At 39.2% G+C, this 27,368-nt stretch overlaps 1 protein-coding gene across 1 annotated transcript in view; it reads left to right on the top strand.

Moving 5' to 3' along the window:
• The window catches only part of SCFD2 (sec1 family domain containing 2), a 397,757-nt gene that overhangs the window by 25,896 nt on the left and 344,493 nt on the right, over positions 1 to 27,368 (top strand). The window contains exon 3 of the mRNA XM_068975329.1: positions 23,977 to 24,104. Coding sequence (XP_068831430.1) covers positions 23,977 to 24,104 — 128 coding nt within the window. The remainder of the gene's footprint in view (positions 1 to 23,976; positions 24,105 to 27,368) is intronic.

The raw sequence follows: 27,368 nt of genomic DNA, 5'->3' as shown, positions 1-27,368 counted from the left end.
AGTTAAAGATTTTTTTCTTGTGATAAAAATTTTAAAAATTTACTCTCCTAGGTGACTTTCAAATATGCAGTACAGTATTATTAACTGTAGTAACCAGGCTGCACATTACATCTGCATGACTTATTTACTTTATAACTGGAAGTTTGTACCTTTTGACTCTATTTACCCATATTGGTACCTTGCCTTATGCCTTTGGCAACCACCAGTCTGTTCTCTGTATCAATGAGCTTGGTTTAAAAAAATTATTGTTTTTTAATTCCAAGGCACATTTATTTTCTACTATACCATACCAACTCTCTGATACATGGTTAGTTAATGAATGTATAAATAGACCAATGAATTCAGAAATTATGGGTACTCTGGTTTATAAAATGAAAATATAGTTTTAAATAAATTAAGACCAGGGCACTGTGCCCCAAGAGTCTTTTTAAAATTGCATACTTAGTTAATTTGTTTATTAATTATTTATTTTTGGCTGCCTTGAGTCTTTGTTGCTACAAGTGGGTTTTCTCTAGTTGTGGCGAGCAGAAGCTACTTTCTGCTTGCGGTACTTGAGCTTCTTGCAGTGGCTTCTCTTGTTGTGGAGCACAGGCTTACTTGCCTCATGACCTGTGGAATCTTCCCAAACCAGGGATTGAACCCATGTCCCCTGCATTGGCAGGTGGATTCTTAACAACTGAACTACCAGGGACGTCTTAAGTCCAATTTTCTTGTCAGTTTTCATGTTGAATGTGGCATTTTTTTCTTAGACTCTAGAACAACGGAATAATAGAGTAGATCTTATAGTGAGAGACAAATGCAACAGTGGTTTCACCCTAACCACTGCTGAGCAAGTGTTTTGTTAACTTTCACATTATTAAGCAACCTGTTAGTGGTGTATATTAAATCACTAACTCAATGTCAAAAGCTGTTAAATTACCTCTTAATAGTGGTAATTTTTTATCTTCTCTCCTTGGTTTCCAAATACCGATTAAATATTACTGTTCAAGAGACTAATATTAGGACTTCCCTGATGATCCAGTAGTTGACTCCATGCTTCCACTTCAGGGAACTTGGGTTCGATCCTGGTGGGGGAACCAGATCCTGCTTGCTGCATGATGCAGCCAGGAAAAAAAAAAAAAGAAAGACTAACATTTTCAGAGGGAAGAAAAATAATTTTTATTAGAGCAGAATCAGAGATACTACTTTGATTTTAAATTTCCTTGCAGATAGAGTTACTGAACTCTATGTCGCATTGACTTTGAGGTGTAAAGCCAGTACGCAAGAGGATGTCACCATGTAGCTGTATAATGAATGACCTGGCTGTTGGTGCACACTGTGGGTATCTTCTTTTCCCCACTTGGACCTCCCTGCAAAAATGTCATTATGTCTTATTTTATGTTTTTACTTTTAAAATAAACATTGCAAATTGAGCAGGAGAAAGACTTACCTCTTCTCAGCATACAGCTGCTATATTTAACTTTCTGTTTTTTGTTTTGTTTTGAGGAATTCTATAAGCCAGGTTCTTTTCTACAAATGAAGGGATGAGTGTGTCTACTAAGAAATAGCTAAATAATTTGGTATGCCAGAGACATTTAACTTATATTTCTTGATAAAGAATTATGTTTAATAGTTATATTTTTCTGAATTTTTAAAATGCATGCTAAGAAAAGAAAATTTGAAGGTAGAAATTCTTATTCTATAATCGCTTACATATTACAACTCTGTCATGGTATTTATTTGTTAAGGCATGTGCAGGTAATCCCCAGAATCTTGCTCATCTGAAAAATTTTCAATGATTTGTGGTCTATGTGTTGTGAGAAGACTGAATTCTGGGTCACTGTGGCTTTGGGATCCATAATTTAAATGGAAACTGTGAGTCCTTTAAATAAAACCAGGAATGCTCCAAAGTTAGCTAAAATGGAAAAGAAGGAATGGAAAGACTCACTACATTTAAATGACAAGTTCTTAATTAGTTTGATGTTCACTGCCAAGCAAAAATCAACAAGTTCAAAAATATCTTGCAAAGCCAACCACAGTCTTTCCTGGGTTGACTTCTCGGTCTTGTGTTATACAGACCAGGGTGTATTCAACAGCATGCCAAGAATGTCCCAAAGCTCTGGCTGCAGCTTCTCTCGTCTAACACATGCTGGTGTTCTTGTTCGAGGGTCCTTTTCCTTTCTTTTTTCACTCTGTCTTCTATTACAGTGTCACACTGGTTAGTGATGGGGTGGCTGGAATCAACAGAGTTGGGGTAAGTGTCCTTCTAGCAAAGCTGGAAGGAGGATTAAATAACTAAGAACAAGGCAATGGCTTTAGCATTTAGAGAAGGTTTTAAGACACAGCAGGCAGATGAGGTCGGAAATCCAGGAAATTTGAGTAAAACTTCATGAATGGAAATATGAAAGCACATCCTCTGAATGTGTTGTAGTTTATTTATCCAAAATAAATAAATATTTATTTAGTTTATTTATCCAAAATAAATATTTGTTGACTACTCTGTGCCAGACCCTTGATGAAGATAAGATCTCTGGCCTCTTGGAAGTTATTCTATTAATAAGTGGGGAGACAAACAACAAACAGATGAACAAGTGACTATATAATGTCAGCTGGGAATAAGTGCCATGAAGGCGATAAAGCAAGGAATTCAAGAGTAAATAGGGACTTGGGGTGGTGAGGAGATGTCTGGATGGGGGAGAAAAGGCCTTTCTAAGGAGGTATCTTTCAAGCAAAGACCTCAGTGAAGTAAATTGTAAGCCTCATGGGTATCTGAGACTAGAGCACTGCAACCCAGTGGAAAGACTAGGTATTTAGAGATTACTTGTGTTGATTTGCTTTCCCCTAAAAGACGCTTACTCCTTGGAAGGAAAATTATGACCAACCTAGATAGCATATTGAAAAGCAGAGACATTACTTTGCCAACAAAGGTCTGTCTAGTCAAGGCTATGGTTTTTCTGGTGGTCATGTATGGATGTGAGAGTTGGACTGTGAAGAAAGCTGAGCACCGAAGAATTGATGCTTTTGAACTGTGGTGTTGGAGAAGACTCTTGAGAGTCCCTTGGACTGCAAGGAGATCCAACCAGTCCATTCTGAAGGAGATCAGCCCTGGGTGTTCTTTGGAAGGAATGATGCTAAAGCTGAAACTCCAATGCTTTGGCCACCTGATGTGAAGTGCTGACTCATTGGAAAAGACCCTGATGTTAGGAGGGATTGGAGGCAGGAGGAGAAGGAGACGACAGAGGATGAGGTGGCTGGATGGCATCACTGACTCGATGGACGTGAGTTTGAGTGAACTCTGGGAGTTGGTGATGGACAGGGAGGCCTGGCGTGCTGCGATTCATGGGGTCGCAGAGTCGGACACGACTAAGCAACTGAACTGAACTGAACTGGATGGCTCGTGATGTTGAACATCTTTTCCTGTACTTATTTTTTTTTTGCATATCTCTTAAATAAAATGTCTCCACATCTTTTGCCCACTTTCTAATTGGACTTTTTTTTTTTTAATATTGAAGTTCCTTATCACAATTTACTGGTGGTATTTTACCTGTTTAAGTGAAATGTAGAAAGCTTACCATGCCTTACTTCCCTTTACCTTCCCACACTTATAATCATCTAAATATTTCCTCTACATACATTTAGGACTGCAACACAGTGTTAAAATTTTTACTTCTACTGCCAAACATAGTTTACAAAACTTAGGAGAAGAAGGAATGCTTATTGTGTTTACAAATAGACACACACATTTAAGCTGCTTTTTTTAAAAAAATAATTAATTACTTTTAATTTTTGATTGTGCTGGACCTTTGTTGCTGCACGGGCTTTCCTCTAGTCGTGGTGAGTGGAGCTAGTCTCTAGTTGCAATGTGCAGGCTTCCCATTGTGGTGGCTTCTCTCGTTGCAGAGCACAAGCTCTAGGGCGTGGAGGCTTGGGTAGTTGCAGCACCTGGGCTCCATAACTGTGGCTTCCGGGCTCTAGAACGCAGGCTCGATGCAAGCTGTGTTGCATGGTCTTAGTTGCTCTGCGGCATATGGGATCTTCCCCGCCCAGGGATGGAACCGTGAGTCCGGTATTCGCAGGTGGATTCTTTTCCACTGAGTCACCCAGGAAGCCCTTACTATATTTTTGCTTACTGTTTTCTTTCTTCATTATGTTTTAAGATTTCCTATTTTTACTTTTCCTTTTTAGAGATTTTCTTTAGCCATTCTTTTAGGATAGGTTTGCTGATGACAGAATCTCTTAATTTTCATTAATCTGAGAATACTGAGAATATTTTTTTTCTTCTCATCTTTCTTTTTTCTTTTGGCTGAGGTGAGTCTGTTGTGGCTCGAAGGCTTCTGCTTGGGGCAGTCAGGCTTTCTCTAGTTGTGGTGCGAGGTGGAGCATAGGCTCAGTGCAGGCTCAGCAGTTGCAGTGAGTGACCTTAATTGCCCTGTGGCATGTAACGTCTTAGTTCCTCAACCAGGGATTGAACCTGAATCCCCTGCGTTGTACATGCAGAGGCTTAGCCACTGGATCTCCAGGGAAGTCCAGCAACAATATCTTACGGTTTTTTGAGTACAGGTCTTTTACCTCCTTAGTTAGATTTTTTTCCTTAGGTGTTTTTTCTGTTTGATGTGACGGTAAATGAGATTGTTTTCTTAATTTCTCTTGCTGATAGTTCATTGTTAGTTTATGGTAATGAGACAGATGTCTCTGTGTTAATTTTGTATCCTGAGACTTACCAAATTCATTTATTAGCTCCAGTAGTTTTCTGGAGGCATCTTTAGAATTTTTATGTATAGTATCATATCATCTGCAAGCAGTGACAGTTTTACTTCTTTTCCAGTTCGGATTCCTTTTTTTTTTTTCCCTTCTCTGATTGCTATATCTAGGACTTCCAAAACTATGTTGAATAAAAGTGGTGAAAATGAATATCCTTGTCTTGTTCCTGAACTTACAGGAAATGCTTTCAGCTTTTCACTGGTGAATATGTTAGCTGTAGGTTTGCCCTACTTGGCTTTTATTATGTTGAGATATGATTCCCTCTTAGCTCAGTTGGTACAAAAACTTCCTGCAATGTGGGAGACCTGGGTTCCATTTCTGGGTCAGGAAGATCCCCTGGAGGAGAAAATAGCAACCCACTTCAGTGTTCTTGCCTGGAGAATCCCATTGACAGAGGAGCCTGGTGGGTCACAGTCCAGGGGGTCACAAAGAGTCGGAAATGGTTCAGTGACTAAACCACCACCACCATGCTATTTCTGTGACCACTTTCTGGAGAGTTTGTATCATAAATGAATATGGAATTCTGTCGAAAGCTTTTTCTGCATCTATTGAGATCATGTGGCTTTTATTATTCAGTCTATTAATGTGGTATATTACACTGATTGGTTTGTGGAAAAATCCTTGCATCCCTGAGATAAATCCCAAATTATCATGGTGTATGGTCCTTTTAATGTATAGTTGAATTTGGATTGCTAGTATTTTTTTCTTTTCTGTGTTCAGCCTTAGTGATTTCCACAACTCTATCTTCTAGCCCACTAATCTATTCCTCTGTATTATTTAGTCTATGGTGGGTCTTTCCAGTGTGTTTTTCCTTTCAGTTATCGCATTCTTCATTTCTGTTTGATTGTTTTCATGTATTTTCTGACTTTTTAAAGCACTTCTAACTGTTCACTCTGTGCATCCATTTTTCTCCTGAGTTCTTCGCTCATTTTTACCATCATTACTTTGCACTCCGTTTCAGGTAGATTGCCTGCCTCCACTCCACTTAGTAGTTCTTTTGGGGTTTTATCTTGTTCTTTCATTTGGAACATGCTCCTCTGTCCTGTTGTCCTGCCTGACTTGTTTTTATTTCTGTTTCTGGCCTGTTGATTATATTTCCTGGCCTTGGAGCAATGGCCTTTTGCAGATGTATCCCAGCAGCAGACTTCCCTCTCATCACCAGAGCTGTATGCTCTCGTTGGTGCCCTCATTTGGGGCTCTGTGGGATCCTTCTCTTGTTTCGGGCTGACTGCTGTCGGTGGTCTGGTAGGCATAACGGGCCCTGGTCCTGTCGGTTGCCAGGCCCTGCCTGGTGCTGAGGCTACTGGCCACTGGTTGTTGGGGCTGGGTCATGAGGTAGCTGGTCATGGAAACCCAGGGGGTCCCTGGGGTGCTGGTGGCTTGTGGGTGTATGGGTCAGGGCCTGCCATGGCAGACTGTATGACTGTGGAGCTGGTGTCCGCCCACACTGGCTGTGGCTTGGGCCCATTGGGCCCTGAGGGTGGTACCTGCCCTTCGGTGTGTGAAGTTCGTCTCTGGGCTAGTTCCTGTCCTCTGGTGGGGCTGGTGCCATCTCACTGATAGGTGGAGCTGCTTCACAGAGTCTGGTTGCAGGGCCCTGGGGCTCCCGGAGGTGGTGTGTTGGCCCATTTGTGGGTGGACCTTGGACCCAGGGGATTCTGTGGTTTGTCTGGATGAGGCTGGTCCTGAAGCTCGTGCTCTCGAGGCCTTCCGGTGGGTGGGACCAGACCCCAATGCTAAAAAGCTAGAGGGAGAATTCAGAAATGTCGCTTGCCAGGACCAGTGTCTACATGGTAGAATGATCACTCCAGAATGGCTGCCTCCAGTGTCTATATCCCCAGGGTGAGCTCCGTTTGCCTCCTCTCTTCTCTGGGAGACTGCTCAGGATCAGCACCTGGTTCCCTTCAAGTTACCGCTTCTTCCCTGGGTCCCAGAGAGTGTGAGATTTTGTGTACACCCTTCAACAGTGGAGTCTCTATTTCCCTCTAAGAGTGAAGTTTCTGTTTCCCTTTAAGAATGGAGTCTCTCTTTCCCACAGCCCTCCCTGCTAACCTTCAAAACCAGATGGTCTGATGGCTTGTCTGATGCTGGACCCCTCGGCTGTGGCACCTGATATGGGGAGCCTGTTGTGTGGAGGAAGGAGCCTCTTGCTTCTTGGGGTGAAACTCTACAATTGTAATTATCTTAATTATCACCTACCCAGGGATGTAGGTATTTGACTATATGTCTCCGCTCCACCTTTCTCATTGTGGTTCCTTCTTTACCTCTTTAGTAGTAAAAGATATATATATATAATTTTAAACTAGATTCTAGTCTTTCTCATCAATGCATGCTCTGTAAACAGTTATAATTTTGGTGTGCCCATAACAGAAGGTGATCTCAGAGTCTTCCCACTTTTATCACCTTGGTTAAGCTCCCAGCATAATTTTTTTTTTTTCCCAGCATAATTTTGAACTTAGAAAGGGTTGTGAGCATTTAGGTATTTGGTATTACTGAGTTTTTTTTCCTTGCCTTTACTTAGAACAGTGTTCCCAAACTTTGTTAATTGAAGAATACCTTACTGATATACTGACCTTCCAAAGCTGTTTGATATTTTTCTTTGAATTGATTGATGCCATAAAAGTTTTTTTCAAATATTTTTTAACATGTAAAAAAGTGGCAAGAATAGTACAAGAAACATTTTTTTTCCTTTGAAACATTTGAGAATAATTCACCTGTGCCCATCAGTCCCAAAGACTTTAGCGTGTATTTGTCTCAAAGGGATATTCTCCACTGTAATCTCAATCACAGAATCAACCCTGTTAAACTAGTACCATCTAACCCACACATTTTGCCACTTATCTCAATAATATTCTTTATCAAAACAAAAGGATATTGGTCAGAATCGCACATTAGTTATCACATCGCCTTAGTGCCCTTTATCATGAGTCTTTCCTTGGCATTCATGACCTTCACACTGCTGAAGAGCGTAGGCCAGTTATTTTGTAGAATATCCCTTAGTTTAGGTTTGTCTCATGTTTCCTCGTGAGTAGATTTCAATTATGCATTTTTGGCTACAATATCACATAAGCAATGCTGTGTTCTTTTCATTACCTTCTGTCAGGTGGCACACAATTTAACTTTGTCCACTCATAGTGACAACTTTGATCACTTGATTAAAGGCAACATTTTGAGATTATGTAAATATGCTTTTCCTCATCTAACTTTAACCCACTGGTTTAGCATCTATTAGTATTTCTTGGCCGAATTATTTCCATGGTGGCTGTTTTTAATTGGAGTTGTTTCAGACATGTGTACTTATAATCCCTTCATTTTGGGTTTTTACTTTGAATTACTATCTTTTACTAACAGAATAATTTTAACTACAAAAATCTAGAAGAAAGCCTGAAGATTTCCTTTTACTCTCTTTCTTATGGTTGGAGCTCTGTGAAGGGGTTTTCAGATGTTCGAATTTCAAGGAGCAGAGAAATTCAACAACAATGTAAAGCTCCTGACTTTTATTAGTCAAGTAAAATCCTCCAGTTTTTCCATACAACACAGGCACTAAAGATTCTTTATCTTACAGTATTGAAAATACTTTAATTCAAATATTTAGCTTTATGAGAAACTACCTTATCCTCACTGTAAGTAACATAGTATGCTTGCTGTGCAAATGTAACTTCAAAAATAAGTTCTTTTTTCTAGCCTCTAAACATATGGCCACCCCCCAACCACCCTTATAGAAAAATCTGTTATATATTCTTCTCTCTTCAGATTTGCATCCATAGTAACACTTCAACAAGGTTTCGTATCTCTAAGGTGGCAAGGGACATGTACAAAATGCCTTAACAAAATATTAAAATGTGGGTGTTAAGATGATATAAATAATATGAGCAACATAAATTCATATTCCACCTGAATTAATGACTGTAATAATTTCAACAAATCAGGTTTTCTTGATTTAGTAGCTTTCAAAACTCACTCTTAATATGTGTATAGGTACAGTGGTGTCAACCAGGATGAGTAGAGTATTTGATTCTGGACTTACTGTGTGGTAGTAGAATAATAATAGGTGTGCTGATTTTGACTTTCCATCTTTCTCATAGAGTGGAGTGATTGAAGGTGTGAAGTGAACAGGTTGAGTTTGTCTCCAGGAGCCTCTATAAAACTGTCGCTAACTCTTTATCTTATAGTTCCTCTACACATGAACTAGTCCTCAACTTTGCAAATCTCGCGTTCAAGCCAAAACACACAGATGTAATCCACCACAGAGGAGAGTTTCCCAGTGGAGCAGATGCTGACCTTTGGAATGGGTCATGGAACTCAAAGTATAGCCTTCAGAGTCAGAAAAATGTTCATAGAAGGGACATGTATTTGGTTTTTTAAGTAATTTAGTTCTGTTAGTAATTTTAAAGTCTTCATACTGAGTTAATCTGTTTATGCATTAGAAATCCATGAGAAAACCCCTATTCTTTGTTTATGAATAAGTGTGTATCGATTATGGTTACTATCATTAGTGAGCTGGTAGAGAGTAGGAATAAGAAATATTTATCTGTACTGAGATGAAGTTCAGCTTCCCACAGTTATTTTATATGACTGTCAAACAGTTTATATGTTGCATTCTGGTCCATTTTTTATAGTTTCATAGGCTCATTGCTATGAATGAAATTTGCTATGCTAAATGAAAGCATCATATTGAAGGAAGAAATGATGAGAGGAAACTTTGATTATATATCAAGTGGAGATTATTCTTTTATTATTCTGAACATTATAAAGCTTGTGTGGAGCTGTTTATCCTGGATTTAAACAATGTTTTATCCTGAACTTTATTTAGTTTGCTTAACACATGGTTGTGATTTCTGCACTGTTAAAGTTATTCCAGTGTCATTTATAATGTGGAACGAGTCACACCAACAGATTTCTATTAGCTGTAGATTGATAGAGAAGGCACATGCATTTTTTAGGACATTTAAAGTTTTTGAATACCAAACTGAAAGTCTAGTTGAAAGTTGATAACAGACAATACATTTATTTATGCTTTTAAAATGACAGCTCTTTCCCTAGGTAGACTAATGCAGAATAAATTGGTGTGGTGGTTTATTCTTAAGTGAATATCCTGAGCAAATAATGAAAATCACTTCCCTATAGTAGAAGAGATATAGAGTATCAGTGAGAGTTGGGGGGTTGATACCAGTGACCTGATCATAGTAGGAGCTACATCATGGTTCCTGCTTTTTCCATTCTCCTCTGCTTCTTCCCTGAAGTGTACTTCAGTGCCATAGTGAGTTTAACATTTTTGAAGTGACCTTATCTTTTTCAGCAATATAGTTGATAGTTATGGGAACATTCTTTAACAAATAGGACAGTGGATATAAAACGTCCTTAAAACAATCCCTTCCTTTCACTTGAACCAGAGAGGATGTGTTGATGTGGCTTTGTGTGTGTGTGTGTGTGTGTGTGTGTGTGTGTGTGTGTGTGTGTGTGTGTCTTTGAACAGTTTCTGTGCAGTTTTTGTTTTCTAATCATTATTGTAGTATAGTGACTTTTCCACCAAAACTTTGTGACCTTGAGCAAGATACTTACTTTCTCATAGTCACAGTTTCCTTTTCTGTAAAAGAAAAGTTCAGTGAGTGATTTCTAAGGAAACTTTGATTCAGATTCCTTTTATGTTATGATTTTCATGTGCTGTGCTTGAAAAATAAGCTCTAAACTTGATTTAGCAATACATGAGGGGAGTGATTTTATGTCTCATTTGTTCACTAAAATATTCCCTGTCCCAAGAACAGGGCCGGGTGCAAAGTAAACACTCATATTTGTTGGAAAAAATGAATAAAACCCAACAGAAGAATCTTCAATAGAAAAGAAATAAATGATTATATTTTAAAATTAAATTTTATCTGCATACTTTGAAAGCATTATAATTTTAATATTCATCTTGAGTTAATTTTGTAAGACTGGCTATTTATACATACATTTAACTCTGCAAATAATAATACATCTTATTCTTACCTCATCCTGGTAAAATCCTTTGGTGGCTCTCCATTGCCCTTTAAGTAAAGATTAAAACTTTCACTTGTTTTAGAATGCCTTCTTAGATCTGTACCATGCTTATTTCTTCAGCCTTCATCTCGTCCATGTTTTCCTGCCACTTCCTTCTCTTCCCTCCTATGTGCTCACACTCTTGGCTGCAGCTACGCTAAACTTCTTTCAGGACCTTAGCATTCTGCTTTTCCATCTTCTGGCCATCCCACATGTTACTCTTTTCCTTTCCTCATCTTTTATTTCTTCCAATAGCTCATAGTGCATTAGCTTATTAGACGACTAGTTTGGTATCTATTCTCCCCAGCTAGACTTTGGAGCCGTTCTGAGCCTTTCTGAGAGGTTTGTGCCTGACTTGTTCACCCTTGTGGCCTGTTACACCTCCAGTGCCTGGCACAGTCCATGGTCATAGGTCGTTGATGGCCTCAGTACACTGCCACTCATGGACCCAGGATGCTGACATTCTGCTAAAGCTAGAATATCTCTGTGCTCAGTGCCCTGAAACCAGTTCCCTCTCGCTTCATGAAAATAAATTCTGTTTAACAGCTTGTAATTTGAGTTAATGACAAATGTTATAGATAAAATAGGACAAGTGGGATTTGAAATAGGAAGCACCACATTAGCTAGTGTGATCGAGGAGGGAAGCCTTGAGCAGTGCCTACGACAGGACTGACTCTTGGTCAGTGCTCAGTGAGTATTTGTTGAATGAACGAGAGTTAATCAGTGGACACCTGGAGGAAAAGGGTTCTAGGCAAAGGGAATAGCGAATACGACGGCCCTGAGAACGTACTTTGACCCATTCAAGGGGCTGAAATCAGAGCAGTGGGTCTGGGGCCTAATGGGTAAAAGTGAGACGTGAAGATATAAAGTATAGGAATGCACTGAAGTATATAAGCTTGTTGGCCAAAATAAGGAAATTAAATTTCATTGTGATAGTAGTAAGAAGCTTAGAAGGGTTTTGAGCAGAATGATATGACCTGGTAGCTTTAGGAAATCACTCCAGTCCAAGCTATTAGTTCTTGTCCGTACTGCGCAGTAACCTCTTTCCCAGTCCTTAGATCCATTCTGAACAATGGGGCCAGAGTGGTCTTTTAATAACGCAGATCTGATTAGGTTAGTCTGTTGCTGAAGACTCTTCAGTTGCCCTTGAAAAAATGTCTAGAACCTCTAATGTGGATTACCAAGCCTTGGATAATTTGACATAAGCTGAAGGCAGTATCAGACTAGATCTTCATGCTCCATTCAGACTAGTTTTCATTTCCTTGAGAAGGTCTCAAGTTCTCTCCTCAGAACCCCTTCCTGTGATGCTGCTCTTACTTAGACTGATCTTACTTGTTTTTTAACTGGCGAGTTCCTGCTGATTTTTCCGGTCGCACTGTCACATCCTTAGCCACTCCCTGTCCTCTGCGCTCACACCCAGACCAGTGTTCTACTCCCCCTGAGCTTGTGTATCCTCTTTCGTCGCCTCGTCCCTAGGCGTATGCTCAGCTCCAGCCGCCCTGCCAGCTTGCTAGCTCCCTGAGGCCTGGGCACTAGAAGCTGCTCGCCAGCTGTGATGAGCGCTTGGTCACAGGATGTGCCCATATTCTGAGAGAAAGAAGCAATGAAGGACTGCTTTCCAGTGCCAGGCGTCTACTTCAGGATCCTTCTGTGTTTATCCTTCTGTTTTCTGTTCTGTTGAGATGAAGATTAACAGATTATTTTGTTTAAGATGAGGTAATTGTTTTAAAAAGTAGTCCAGAGGGAAGATGACTATTGAAAGCTCTGTGAATAATTCAGTTAACAAACCTACCTTCATAGCTCATTAAGCTTACCGCTGATGGAAGCCATTATTCCCTGCTGTGAAAAACTATGACTCAGATGGCCCTCTGTTTAAAATTAGTTGAAAATGCTTATTTGGTTGTTTTTGTTGTTGTATCATTGTATTTCTGTTGCAATACTGTAACTGTTACTGCAAACTGTGTGAGTCAACTTAGCTTCTCGTGCATGCTGTGGAGAAACCATTTCTCTGAGTTTAGTCATAAGATAATAGTGTGCATTCATGTTTTACCCTCGGTCTCTTAATTGCAAGCCTTTCATCTGATTAAGTAGAACCATGATTCAGTTTTTAGCCACCTTTAAAAAATTAATGCTGTCTTTTTTATATTTTATTTGATGATGAATATTTCCTGTTCCTGACATTTTATACATGCCAAACCAATATGCTTCTAAGATTTCATTCATAGTTGAGTAATTCTGGTGAATAAAATGTCAAGAATTATCTGGAAGGACCATATCTTCCTGTATAGAAGTCTCCTGACACTTAAAATTAATTCTAGAAGGTTATTATTATGTATATTGCTGGTCTGTAGTCTTCAAACACAACAGTTTGATTTTTAAGGATACAAGATAATCAGTTTATCAAAAAAGAACATGAATTTAGTATGCATTTAGCATCTTATATAGTTACAATGACAATATAGAAACAAATTCTGTATAATTCATAGTAATATAATGGATCTTTTCATAGGACAAATATTCTACTTTTATATTACATATTTCAAGGAATCTATTGAAGCAAATAAAATTGTATTCTAGTAACTACAGGGAAATAAAGTTTGTCTCATAGGAAAATGACTTTAAAAACAGAGGAAAAGGTAGAAAATAATTTAATATATTTTGTGAGCTGTCAGGAATATTCTTTTGTTAGCTCCATTTGTCACTAGGCTTGTGAAGAAGAAAAAAGGTTTTAATAAAAGTAACAGCAGGGGATATTCACCCATCTTTGACTGTGTTGCACAATTAATCAAATTCATACATGTGAGCTTGGAGTACCAAGGCATAAGGAAAACCATGTGAGTATGGCTTGTTAGAGATCCTGGGAATCTCAGTAGTATTCTAGTTTGAGCATTTTGTTTTACAGAATTGTGTAGAACTGTGGTAAAATAGTTAGATTTTGGAGTTCACAGGGACCTGGGTTCAAATCCTTATTTATTGGCTGTGTGATTTGGGTAAATTATTTTATTTAAGACTCTGCTTTCTCAGGTGTAATGTGGCATTGATTCTTACCCTTGAGAGTTGTTGATCAATAAGATAATATAGTCATGTTAGTGAGTTTTCAATAAATGAAAATGATAGATTAATAATATTTATAAAATATAAAGCCCCCAAAAAGTAAAGCAAGTTATTCAAGGTCACAGAAACATCCCATTGATGCTTTGAGTGTCAGTTCCTCTATCGAAATATTCCTTCCTTTAATGTTAACAATGGGACATTAGGTAGGTGGCTTCATTTTGTCTCCATTTTTATCAGTGATAAAATAGCTGGAGGCCCTTTTTTCTTTCTTTCCCAAAGATATAATGAACATCAAATAAGAGCTAATAATATCTCAGGGCAATTTAGACTTTGATTTTTTTTTGTCAGTTCAGTTACATAAATGTTGTATATATGTTGACTTAAATGTTGACTTAAAATTCAGCAAGTCTTCTTAGAAACATTTAAAGAAGAGAGTTGTCTAAAAGTGGGTCATGATGGCCATTGTGTCCCACAGACGTCAGTGACTAATGGTGACCTACAAGGGGAGTAGTATGATATTGTTTAAAATAAAAAGTGTGCAGAATCCTGAGGTCAAGCTTTACCTGCTTTATGAGTGAATGTGGATCTGCTTCATTCTTCTCTAAGGCAGAATAGAGGAAATATTAAGAACTGGAAAAGAGAGCTGACGTGAAAAGTTTAAAATAATTGATATTATCAATAATGAATTCTCCCTGCTGATTTGTGTAGTGCAACATGGCACGGCATAGTAGAAAGATTACTGGATCAGAGCCAGTAACTTGGGTATGAGTCCTGGTTTTGCCAGATGCAGACTGAGTCATTACAGAAGTCAGTTGGCTTCTCTGAGGCTCTTTAAACTGGGGCAGTGATAGTGGCTTAGCTCATGAGATGAGGATTGTGTGAGACATAACTTGTTTTGTAAATTCTGAAATGTTTCTAAAAGGGAATGTAGTGATGGTGTTTTTTTACTCATATTTTATTTACCTTTAAAAACTCTTCCTTAAGTTACCCATGAAAAAAATTGTTTTTGGCTGGGCTCAGTTATTAAAAAGATGTTGTCGTGATGCAAAAGGATACATGCACCCCAGTGTTCATTGCAGCACTATTTACAATAGCCAGGACATGGAAGCAACCTAAATGTCCGTCAGCAGAGGAATGGATAAGGAAGATGTGCTATGTAAATACAGTGGAATATTACTAAAATCATTGCAGATGGTGATTGCAGCCATGAAATTAAAAGACACTTACTCCTTGGAAGGAAAGTTATGACCAACTTAGACAGCATATTAAAAAGCAGAGACATTACTTTGCCAACAAAGGTCCGTCTAGTCAAGGCTAGTACAAGGTTTTCCCAGCAGTCATGTATGGATGTGAGAGTTGGACTATAAAGAAAGCTGAGTGCTGAGGAATTGATGCTTTTGAACTGTGGTGTTGGAGAAGACTCTTGAGAGTCCCTTGGACTGCAAGGAGATCCAACCAGTGCATCCTAAAGGAGATCTGGGTGTTCACTTGAAGGACTGATGTTGAAGCTGAAACTCCAGTACTTGGCCACCAGATGCGAAGAGCTGACTCATTTGAAAGGACCCTGATGCTAGGAAGATTGAGGGCAGGAGGAGAAGGGGACGACAGAGGATGAGATGGTTGAATGGCATGACCGACTCAGTGGACATGAGTTTGGGTAAACTCCGGGAGTTGGTGATGGACAGGGAGGCCTGGCATGCTGTGGTTCATGGGGTTGCAAAGAGTTGGACACGACTGAGCAACTGAACTGAACTGAATAAGAATGAAATAATGCCATTTGCAGCAGCATGGATGAGCCTAGAGATTGTCATACTGAGTGAAGTAAGTCAGAGAAGGAGAAATATTATATGACATCCCTTATATGTAAAATCTAAAAAGAAATGATATAAATGGACTTAACAAAACAGAGACTTTGAGACTTAAAGATGGACATGATTGAGCGACTTCCCTTTCACTTTTCACTTGCACGCATTGGAGAAGGAAATGGCAACCTACTCCAGTGTTCTTGCCTGGAGAATCCGAGGGACGGGGGAGCCTGGTGGGCTGCCATCTATGGGGTCGCACAGAGTCGGACACGACTGAAACGACTTAGCAGCAGCAGCAGCAGCAGCAGACTTAAAGAACAGATTTATGGTTTCTGGAGAGAAGGATGTGGGGAGGGGATAGTTAGGGGGTTTGGGATGGACCTGTACAGAGTGCTGTGTTTAAAATGGATAACCAACGAGGGCCTACTGTATAACATGGAATTCTGCTCAATGTTATGTGGCAGCTGGGATGGGAGGGGAGTTTAAGGGAGAATGGATACATGTATATGTATGGCTGAGTCTCTTCTCTTTTCGCCTGAAACTATCACAACGCTGTTAATTGGCTATAACCCAATAGAAAATATAAAGATTTCTTTTAAAGGTGTTGTCCAGCTGTTCCTTAATTTAAAAGATAAATCATGATGAAGTTGGTTTACAGTAGAGCACAAAGGATTTAGATTTGGCATAAAGAGTATCTAATAACGGTTTAATTGTTTGAAGCTGTAGTGTTTTTCTCATAAAATTTTCTTTAGATGCCTTCAAAAACTAGAGATAGATTTATATCTGTGTTGGGTTAAGTAGCATCCTGCAGAAGATGTAGAGTTGATTAGCATTATTTCTGATGTTCACTTCTACCCCTGAAGTTGTACATCCACTTTATAAGTCAGTCTGGAAATATTTATAGAACCTGAACTCCTTGTAAAAGTAAAAATTGTAGTCTTAAAATGTCTTTTTGTGTGCAATCTACAGAATTTCAGTGTTGTTAAATTGATGAGTACCAAAGTCATTGCTTAAAAAGTTAGTACAGAAAACGCTTATTCCCTAAAACTTTGAGTCTCTATCTTTAGTGAAGTTTCTTATCTTATTCCTGAAAATCAAAATTCATCACACTGTCTTATGTATGGGGATTGGTTAGGTTGGTCTTAATATGTTTCATTATGAATTTTGTACTATATATTGTTGACCTTTTCATATTAGAAAATGAACCTACTGACAGTGGTTATCCATGCTGCTGCTGCTGCTAAGTCGCTTCAGTCGTGTCCGACTCTGTGCAACCCCATAGACGGCAACCCACCAGGCTCCCCCGTCCATGGGATTCTCTAGGCAAGGATACTGGAGTGGGTTGCCATTTCCTTCTCCAATGCATGAAAGTGAAAAGTCAAAGTGAAGTTGCTCAGTCGCGTCCGACTCTTAGTGACCCCATGGACTGCAGCCTACCAGGCTCCTCCGTCCATGTGTATATATAATTTTGTAGAAGAAATGAAAGTACTTCTAAAACAGGCTTCCTTCTATATATCTTATGAGAAGATCCTGACCACTGATTTTTTTTTAATTTGTTAAAATATAGTTGATTTTAGCTTCCTGGTGGCTCAGATGGTAAAGAGTCCACCTGCCAGTGCAAGACACTCAGGCAACATGGGTTTGATCCCTGGGTTGGGAAGATCCCTTGGAGAAGGAAATGGCAACCCACTCCAGTACTCTTGCCTGGGAAATCCCATGGACAGAGGAGTCTGGTGGCCTACAGTCAGTGGGGTCCCAGAGAGCTGACACAACTGAACAACTGAGCAACAACAGCAGTTGATTTGCAATGTTATATTAATTTCTGTTGTACAGTAAAGTGACTCAGTTATACATATATATTCTTTTCCTTTATGATTTATCACACAGTATTGAGTATAGTTCTCTGTGCTATGAATATAGTAAGACCTTGTTTATCCATCTTTTATACAGTTGTTTGCATCTGCTAATCCCAAACCCCCAATCCATACTCCCATCTTGGAAACCATAACTCTGTTCTTCATGTCTGTTGACTGATTCTTTTTTTTTTAGTATTACAGCTGCTGCTGCTACTGCTGTGTTTTGGGGGGCACTTACTGTATGCCAAGCATTGTCCTAGGTCTTTAGATAAACTAGCACATTCATTTCTCATAACAACCCACTGATAATGTACTATTATCATCCCCAGACAACAGAGGAAGAAACATGCATAGAGCGTTTAAGTAACCCTGCTAGGGATGTAGAGCCCTTCGTGTTTGGGATCCAGATCCTGTGCTTCTACGCATCTACATAGCTGCTACCACCCGTGTGCCACACTGGCCCTGCTGTGATTGCTCTCTGTGTAGTGCTTTTTCCCTCATTGGGAAAACAGAGAGCTTGTACACTCAGAGAGGACAGAGAATTATTCAAAACATACTCTCATGATTATAATGTGAATTTCAGTGAACTTTACTTGACATGAAATTGGACATCAGGAATTGATTTCATGCATGAAGTGTCTATTGAATGTCTATTGAATCAACTTCTGTGAACACATCAGAGAAAGGCAGTGGTTAACTCCTCCATTCAGCTCCGATGCTGATATATGCTTACACATTCAGTATGTGTGTAAGCCACCAAGTGGCAGCAAGGGTGACCTGGTAAAGAAGTGAGTGCAGGACACAGTAGAGCGGCTGGCAAGTCTGATCTTCTTCAGCTCTGAGTTTTCACAGAACCAGAGCTAGTTCATGAATGTTAACTTGGTAAGCTTGATAATGACCGTGTTCAATGTGGGGGTATGATATGTTGAGAAAACTGTTTTGGACAGAAAGTAGACATTAGCAAGGGTAGTATCTAGAGAGTCTGAATTGTTCATATCAACAAAACAGTTTTCATGACCCAGCTCCACATCAGTGTTAGAGACTGTATAAACTGTATATTTCTCTTAGCGTTTTAATAGAAAAGAGCCTGAGAGTTCAAGACCCCAGTGACTTCAGTACAGATGAACTAATCAAGATTGTATGAAAAACATACTCAGTGTAATTAAGTAGATTCATTTAATATATCACAAACCCTTAAGCATATTGAATTTTAAGACAATACCTTTTATAGCAATAGTAATAACAACCACAACAACCACACAAATGCATTTACTGTAAATCAGGAGAGTGCTTTAGGTTCATTATCTTAGTTAACCCTTAAACTACCTTCTGAGGTAGTCGCTATGTTACTTCCATCTCAAAGACGAGGAAACAGAACAAGAGAGCATTAGTTACATGCACGAGGTTACGCAACTAGCAAGCATTGTTTGTTCATTCACTGTTTGTTGAGTGTTAACTACCACAGCCTGGCACTGTTCTAGGTAATGGGGAATTAGCAATGAGTATAAAAGAACCTCTGCCTTCATAGAAGGACCTTACCTTCAATGAGGGAGCTAGACAACAAAGAGAAACATGGAAACCTAGAATGAGTCAATGGTAATATGGATTATGCAGGCTAATAAAACCCCATAGGTGGAAGGGTGTGCTGGGAAAAGGTGCTGCGATGGGTTCTCATCATTTTTTTACACCGGTGGTAATGCCAAAGAATACTCAAACTACCGCACAATTGCGCTCATCTCACACGCTAGTAAGGTAATGCTCAAAATTCTCGAAGCCAGGCTTCAGCAATAGGTGAACTGTGAACTACCTGATGTTCAAGCTGATTTTAGAAAAGGCAGAGGAACCAGAGATCAAATTGCCAACATCCGCTGGATCATGGAAAAAGCAAGAGAGTGCCAGAAAAAACATCTATTTCTGCTTTATTGACTATGCCAAAGCCTTTGACTGTGTGGATCACAATCAACTGTGGAAAATTCTGAAAGAGATGGGAATACCAGACCACCTAACCTGCCTCTTGAGAAATCTGTATGCCGGTCAGGAAGCAACAGTTAGAACTGGACATGGAACAACAGACTGGTTCCAAATAGGAAAAGGAGTACGTCAAGGCTGTATATTGTCACCCTGCATATTTAACTTCTATGCAGAGTACATCATGAGAAACGCTGGGCTGGAAGAAACACAAGCTGGAATCAAGATTCCCGGGAGAAATATCAATAACCTCAGATATGCAGATGACACCACCCTTATGGCAGAAAGTGAAGAGGAGCTAAAAAGCCTCTTGATGAAAGTGAAAGAGGAGAGCAAAAAAGTTGGCTTAAAGCTCAACATTCAGAAAACGAAGATCATGGCATCTGGTCCCATCACTTCATGGGAAATAGATGGGGAAACAGTGGAAACAGTGTCAGACTTTATTTTTGGGGGCTCCAAAATCACTGCAGATGATGATTGCAGCCATGAAATTAAAAGACGCTTACTCCTTGGAAGAAAAGTTATGACCAACCTAGATAGTATATTCAAAAGCAGAGACATTACTTTGCCGACTAAGGTCCGTCTAGTCAAGGCTATAGTTTTTCCGTGGTCATGTATGGATGTGAGAGTTGGACTTCGAAGAAGGCTGAGCGCTGAAGAATTGATGCTTTTGATGTGAGAGTTGGACTTGGAAGAAGGCTGAGCGCCAAAGAATTGATGCTTTTGAACTGTGGTGTTGGAGAAGACTCTTGAGAGTCCCTTGGACTGCAAGGAGATCCAACCAGTCCATTCTGAAGGACATCAACCCTGGGATTTCTTTGGAAGGAATGATGCTAAAGCTGAAACTCCAGTAGTTTGGCCTCCTCATGTGAAGAGTTGACTCACTGGAAAAGACTTTGATGCTGGGAGGGATTGGGGGCAGGAGGAGAAGGGGATGACCGAGGATGAGATGGCTGGATGGCATCACTGACTCGATGGACGTGAGTCTGAGTGGAACTCCGGGAGATGGTGATGAACAGGGAGGCCTGGCGTGCTGCAGTTCATGGGGTCGCAAAGAGTCGGACACGACTGAGCAACTGAACTGAACTAAACTGAAGGAGGGACTTCTCTGAAATAGTGACATCTCAGCTGACACTTGAAGAGAGAGAGGAATGTTTGTAAGAAGGAAATTCCTGGCAAAGGAGCAAAAGAGGTCCCTGTGCTTGGAGTGCCTGAGGAGGCTCACAGAGGCCATGTAATTGCTGTGGGTGAAGGGAGGATGGTTGGGTTTGGATCCTAGATTTATCTGACCCCAGAACTCACATTTTAACAATTACGGTAGTCTGATGGGGCAGCCACCACATTGCCCAACCTGTTGTGATCTTGGAGACACTATTATTCTCGTGGAAAAGAAAGCAAGAGAGAGCATTAGTTGCTCAATCCTGTCTTTGCAATCCCATGAACTCTTTGCGACCTCATAAACTGTAGCCTGCCAGGCTACCTGGTCCGTGGGATTTCCCAGGCACTGGAGTTGGTTGCCATTTCTTTCTCCAGGGGGTCTTCCCAAGCCAGGGATTGAACCCATGTCTCCCACATCTCCTGCATTGCAAGCAAATTCTTTACTGCTGAGCCACCAGGAAAGCCTCATAGAAAACAAGAGGGCAGTCCGTTTCTACTCTAGAGGGTCTGTGTGTAGAGTTGAGAGTATAGGAGAAATCTCTGTGGTTTAGGAGCTTTGGAAGATAAAAGTAGGAAGTGATTGATTCACTTCAGTTCAGTTCAGTCGTTCAGTCATGTCTCATTCTTTGCGACCCCATGAACCGCAGCACGCCAGGCCTCCCTGTCCATCACCAATTCCCAGAATCCACCCAAACCCATGTCCATAGAGTCAGTGACACCATCCAACCATCTCATCCTCTGTCATCCCCTTCTCCTCCTGCCCTCAATCTTTCCCAGCATCAGGGTCTTTTCAAATGAGTCAGCACTTCGCATCAGGTGGCCAAAGTATTGGAGTTTCAGCTTCAACACCAGTCCTTCCAGTGAACACCCAGAACTGATTTCCGTTAGGATGCACTGGTTGGATCTCCTTGCAGTCCAAGGGACTCTCAAGAATCTTCTCCAACACCACAGTTCAAAAGCATCAACTCTTCGGCACTCAGCTTTCTTTATAGTCCAACTCTCATATCCATACAGGACCACTGGAAAAACCATAGCCTTGACTAGACGGACCTTTGTTGGCAAAGTAATGTCTTAGCTTTTTAATATGCTGTCTATAGACCATAAACTTGGGAAACTGGGAGGTGTATATCTTCCTTTCCCAAAATTCCTCAGTGGTTCTCCATTGCCTTCAGAGCTTTAAAGAAATTAAGTAACTCTCCCAAAGCCCCATAGCAAATAGATCTAGTTAAAACTATTTTTTTTTAATTGTAGTGTAGTTAATTTACAATATTGTGTTAGTTTCAAGTGTAAAACAAAGTAATTCAATTATATATTCAAATTATTTTCCATTATAAGTTATTAGAAGGTATTGAATATTGTTCCCTGTGCTACACAGTAAATCCTTGTTGTTTATCTATTTTATGTATAGTCGTGTGTATCTGTTAATCTCATACTCCTGATTTATCCTTCCCCCTCTTCCCTTTGCCCTTTGGCGACCATCAATTTGTTTTCTGTATCTGTCTGTTTCTGCTTTGTAAACAGATTCACTTGTATTATTTTTTAGGTTCCACGTCTAGATGTAGTCCTAGTTTTGAATGATGATGAAAACTTTGTTCATGACTGCTGAGCTATGTTACTCTTCTCAGAAAGTGAAATCGGTCACATGCTCCTGGGCTTCTTGTCACTTGCAGGATGCAGGGCTCCCCCAGAGTAGCTCCGCCGATCTCTTTCACACTTACATCTGCTGCCCCTCCCCTTCCACCTTAGCATGGAACAAACCAGTGCTTCTTAGAGTCATTTAAGACCTAAACTTTGAACGCTCTGAAATGTCCTTCCTCTTGTTTTGTGGCTAAGATTTTATATCTTTCTTGAAGGTTGAGTTATAATTTCCAGTTTGATTTATAATTTCTTCTGTTGGCTGCTTTTGTATCTGTGTAATTGCTTATCATTTCTGGTAGAGAACATTATCTGAGTCCTTGCCCTCCCAGTGAGAATTGGAGCCCCTCTGTGCTACCACAGAAATCTATGCCAGTGTTTGCTATGCCTCTTACCATGCTCTTTTGGGGGGTTAATTTCTTTGTTCATATGTCTGCCTATTCTTCCAGATAATAAATCACTAAAAGCTTGTGCCCTAGCTTTTTTTTTTTTTTTGGTCTGTTTTCTAACCATGGAGAATAGGGCGTGGCACTATTACTTGCTCCTTTAAATTAAACAGAATATTAATTTTAATATTAATGATGACAGTTTTGGTCAGATCAAAACAAGTGGAATATATTGAGCAACGATGTTAGTTCACTGAGGAAAAAATAAATGATAATAAAAGCAACTACTTTTAATGAAAGGTTATTATGTGCCAGACTCTAAACTCAGCCTGAAATACATCATTCCATTATTCCAAATCACATTCAAATGTGAAAGTTATACCTTATTAGGTATAATTTTAAAGCTAAGTTAATATCTTATTAGATATAACTTTTAAGATGAAACTTTTAAAAATGTATCAATGTTTGAACTATGGCTAACTGAATAGTAGGAGGTATTTCTGGAGCTTTAAGTAGAGGGAAATGTCCTTAGGAAGAGACAGAAGTAACCTTTGTTTCTTTATACTCAGTTTTTAAAACGTTACTACAAATGTGTATACTTGGCTCCATGCAGAGATCTTCCGGAAAGAACACTGTACTCATTTATAACTGGGACATGGCATGTTGGGAGAGACAGAGGGCTGTTGGAGAAGTGAGGCCAGATGAGACCCTGCAGAGTGCAGCGCTTCGTGCGCTTATCAACGGTTAATTGTAAGGGCTTCGCAGCGCCGTCCTTGCAGCCCAAGGCCCCTAAGTGGGCTACTTGCATGGTTTCTTAACCTAATTCCTGATTGCCATTCACTTGGAAATCTACTCATTAAGAATTCTGTTGAGTAATTTTTGAATAGGAAAAATTGAATCATTGAATCATTGCTGGTTGCTTTCTGTTTCTCAGACAAGTGTATTATCTGAAATCAATATGCTTATAATCACATCAGTTTTGGACATGTATTTAATTTTGGTTTACATAACATTTATATCTTATCTAGCAGTGTTCAGTTTTACTTTGAAATACTTTTAAATGCAAATTCTCAGGATATGACACAGTTTTCCTACACTTCTCATAGTATAGTATGATTCCCTCCCACTTTGAAGGTGCTTGATTTTGCTGTCTTCTTAATTTTTCAATGTTTTGTGCTGCTTAGAATGGATCAGATATTTTTTATTTAATCCTAATATTTTTAATACTTTGAGTCCATCAGTTAGAAGGACTACACTGGTACTCAAAAAAGACGCTTAAGAAATTAACTTGCTTGCTACTCTTTCCATTATTCAGTAGAAATTTACTCTAAAGCTCTTTTTGCGGTTTTATTGCAGTGACCCTGCAGCCAAAGCCCTGTGGGAAGCCTTATTGAACACCAAGCACAAAGAAGCAGTGATGGAAGTCCGGAGACACCTAGTGGAGGCAGCAAGCAGAGAAAACCTGCCAATCAAGATGAGTATGGGTAAGTTACCAGCTTCCCCAGCAGACCATGACCGCCTGCTCTGAGGAAGTTCCTTTAAGCCTGCTCTGACCTGTGGGCCAACCTAGTCATCATGGCATCTAGATAAACGTATTGAAGACATCTTTAAACTGTTGAAAGAGTGGGAAAGGATCCCCCCCCAGGGGTCAACCATGAGCCCTTTCCATAGACTCAGCTTTGGGACGCCCAGGCAAGTCCTTGCCCACAAAGGGTCATGCTGTTAAGCTGTTTCATCTAGAATGATTAAAATCAGTCTGAACTCCTCCTTCATTCTGCCCCACACCCCCCTACTCCCCACTTGCTGTGAGTAAATGATCTTTTATTGGATTTGAATTGATGAATGAATGATGATGCTGAGAAATCAGTTGAGCAAATGGACGTATTCTGTTCTGGCTCCTCACTCTTAGACTGGTCTGCTGATTGTCTGGTCACATCCCTCTTACCCCTTCTTCACCGTGGTGTTTTATAACTTCTCATTTCTCTCTCTCTCTCTTTTAACTTGCAGTTTTATCTTTAGTATTAGAAGAATGGGGCTACAGTGAAATTTAAGTTTTAAATTGCTGTTTTCTTTTGATTTAAAAAATCAGAGAGCTAATGTTTTGAGAAAAATAAACTTGGCTTTACATTTTTTGAAATAAATACTTTTATTAATGTAGAAATATTTAAATATGGATATTGAATCTGATTAATAGGTAGAATTTATTTCTGGAAACTTGCAAAGGTTTATTTCTCTATTTTAAAAGTAAGGTTTCTTTTATAATCTAATCTTAGGTATCTGATAAATACTGATACATTTTACTAGATGGGTAAATTTTTCTTATTGAGATTTCTTGCCCAAATTCTTGATTACTGATGAGTACAAAAAAAATGAAAAAATCAAACTGTCAAGTTGAAATAGAAGAGCAGAATTTTGGAAATAAAAGAATACAGATGAACCCAGAAGAAAAAAAAATTTAGAAAGTCATAATGTGAAAAAAAAAAAAACTGTAACTCTCAGTGTGTTAAGTGATTACATATGAAGGTTGTAAGTAACGTGAAGGATGATAAGAAAAGTGAAAGTAACTAACATTTATTGAGCACTTGTACCGGGTCTTATTCTACCTCTTTACATGTGTTATTTAAAATTCACAGTAATTCTGTGAGATTGATACTGTGAGTATCCCATTTTTCAGATATAGAACCTAAAACAGAGAAAAAGTATGGTACGCAGGGCCCATACATCTGATAAAGAGTAGGACTGGAATTTAAATCTAGACATTGTAATGTGAAAGAATGTGTTTTTTATGTATAAGATTATCCCAACTCCATACAACCAATGCCAGAGTTATACATGTTGTTTTGGAGTAGAAATAAAGTTGTTTCTTTGAGGTCATTCTGGTATTTGACTGTAATTCTGGTTTCTTTTTCACTCTTTCCTTCCTGCCTCCCATCTTTCTTTCTTTCTCCCTCTCTCCTTCCCTCCCTTCTTCCTTCCTTCCTTTTTCCCATAGTTAGAGGTATCCATTAATAAGGTATGTTTATCTAGTATAGTTCTCTATCTGTGCATATGCTGAAATAAGAACTGATTCACATTGTGAATAGAGAAGAGTAGGAATGCACAGAAGGTCTGAGTGAAAGGTTAATTTATACTGTGTTTCAGTGATAGAATCTTATGATGCTATCCCAGAGCATAAATCAGCTTTTATTGCTCAATCAGTGCAGAACTCTTAAAAGTTCAAAACACTTTACATTTCTAAAGCTCTGTATCTTTTAAAAATAATCAGAGTCAGAAAAAAAAAAAAAAAAGCGGGTAAGCCCATAAGGAATTCAGTTTAAATATTTGAGTTTTCTGTCGACAAAAAAAAAATTTAGATAAGATGGTTTGATTTATCCCCAAACTCCAGACATGGGGGAGGGGATGGAGGGGGGAGAAGGAAAGAATCAGACAATTGTTAGCAACCTTTGTTGTAAGAAGGACCAAAAAGATTGATCCAAATCATGTTCTATCTATGTGCCAACTGTAATTTAGGAAAAGATAACACATTACAGCTATGCATTTCTGCTTCATATCACTGGTCAGAATTTCTGGTGTGTCTCATTTCCATTTACAAACAGATACATAACCATGAACAGCAAGGGAAAAGACTGGAATTTAAACAAATGTTGATATTTGAAAACTGCTTATCATAAAAGAAAAAAGAAATAATGTTCTGATATCCTAGATAGCTGAAATCCTATTTCTAGCAGCATTAAAAAATGTGAAATTCAAACTATGCACTGTTCAACCCCTGCTGTAAATTCTACTGAGGTATACATTCTTCTGACTGTGATAGAGGCTTCTAGCATTTTGGGGACATTAAACAGATATTTTAATTTAGATTTTTCTTATAGTGAAATTCACAGGGAGGGATCCCATGTGTGAAACCTCAGCTCTTAAATATAAAATTTCCCAGTAAAAGGTAGTGAAAGTGAAAGTGCGACCCCATGGACTGTAGCCTACCAGGCTCCTCCGTCCATGGGATTTTTTAGGCAAGAGTACTGGAGTGGGTTGCCATTTCCTTCTCCAGAGGATCTTCCTGACCCAGGGATCAAACCCGGGTCTCCTGCATTGTAGGCAGACACTTTTACCATCTGAGCCACCAGGGGAGTCCAGTAAAAGGAAAGTTCATATTAAAACATCATGAGCATAAAGAGAAATAAACATCATTTTCTTAGGAGAAAAAAGTTTAATTGCTAAAAGAAAGAAAACATTCGTTTTGTCATTTCACATATAAACATATGCCTTCTTTCCAAGAACTTGTTATTAAATTGTCAGTTAACTAAGCATATATGTTCCAGAAAAGTGATTTTTATTTTTTTTACAACATTGCAAACTGAATTGTGTTTTTCCCAGTGGCCTTTCATCATGGAAAACGTATTCTGAAAGTAAAAAACAAATAGCCTCTAAGAAACCCATTTGTTTGGACCCAAAATGTTCACTCACAGAGGAAATGAGTAGAAGATGCCCATGTTAGTGTCTCCATTTACAGAGACTCTGTTTCTCTGGACTGACACTGGTTGTGCATCTTCCCTGGTTTATCCCGTAGCTCTCCGCAGAGTGGCTGTATTTAATGGCTGGTGGAAAGATCCTATTACGGCTGAAGTGAAACAGATCTCTTTATGACACTGTCCTTTGTTTCCCAGCCAGATTTCTTGAAAGAGTGTCCTATGCTTGATGCCTCTGTTTCTTTATAATTTTCTTGCTGATTAGTTCAGTGTAGTCTGGCT

Source organism: Capricornis sumatraensis, chromosome 7, assembly GCF_032405125.1.
Source record: "Capricornis sumatraensis isolate serow.1 chromosome 7, serow.2, whole genome shotgun sequence".
Classification (NCBI taxonomy): Eukaryota; Metazoa; Chordata; class Mammalia; order Artiodactyla; family Bovidae; genus Capricornis; species Capricornis sumatraensis.
Note: the sequence above shows the minus strand (reverse complement) of the source record. Positions and strands in the feature narration are given on the sequence as shown.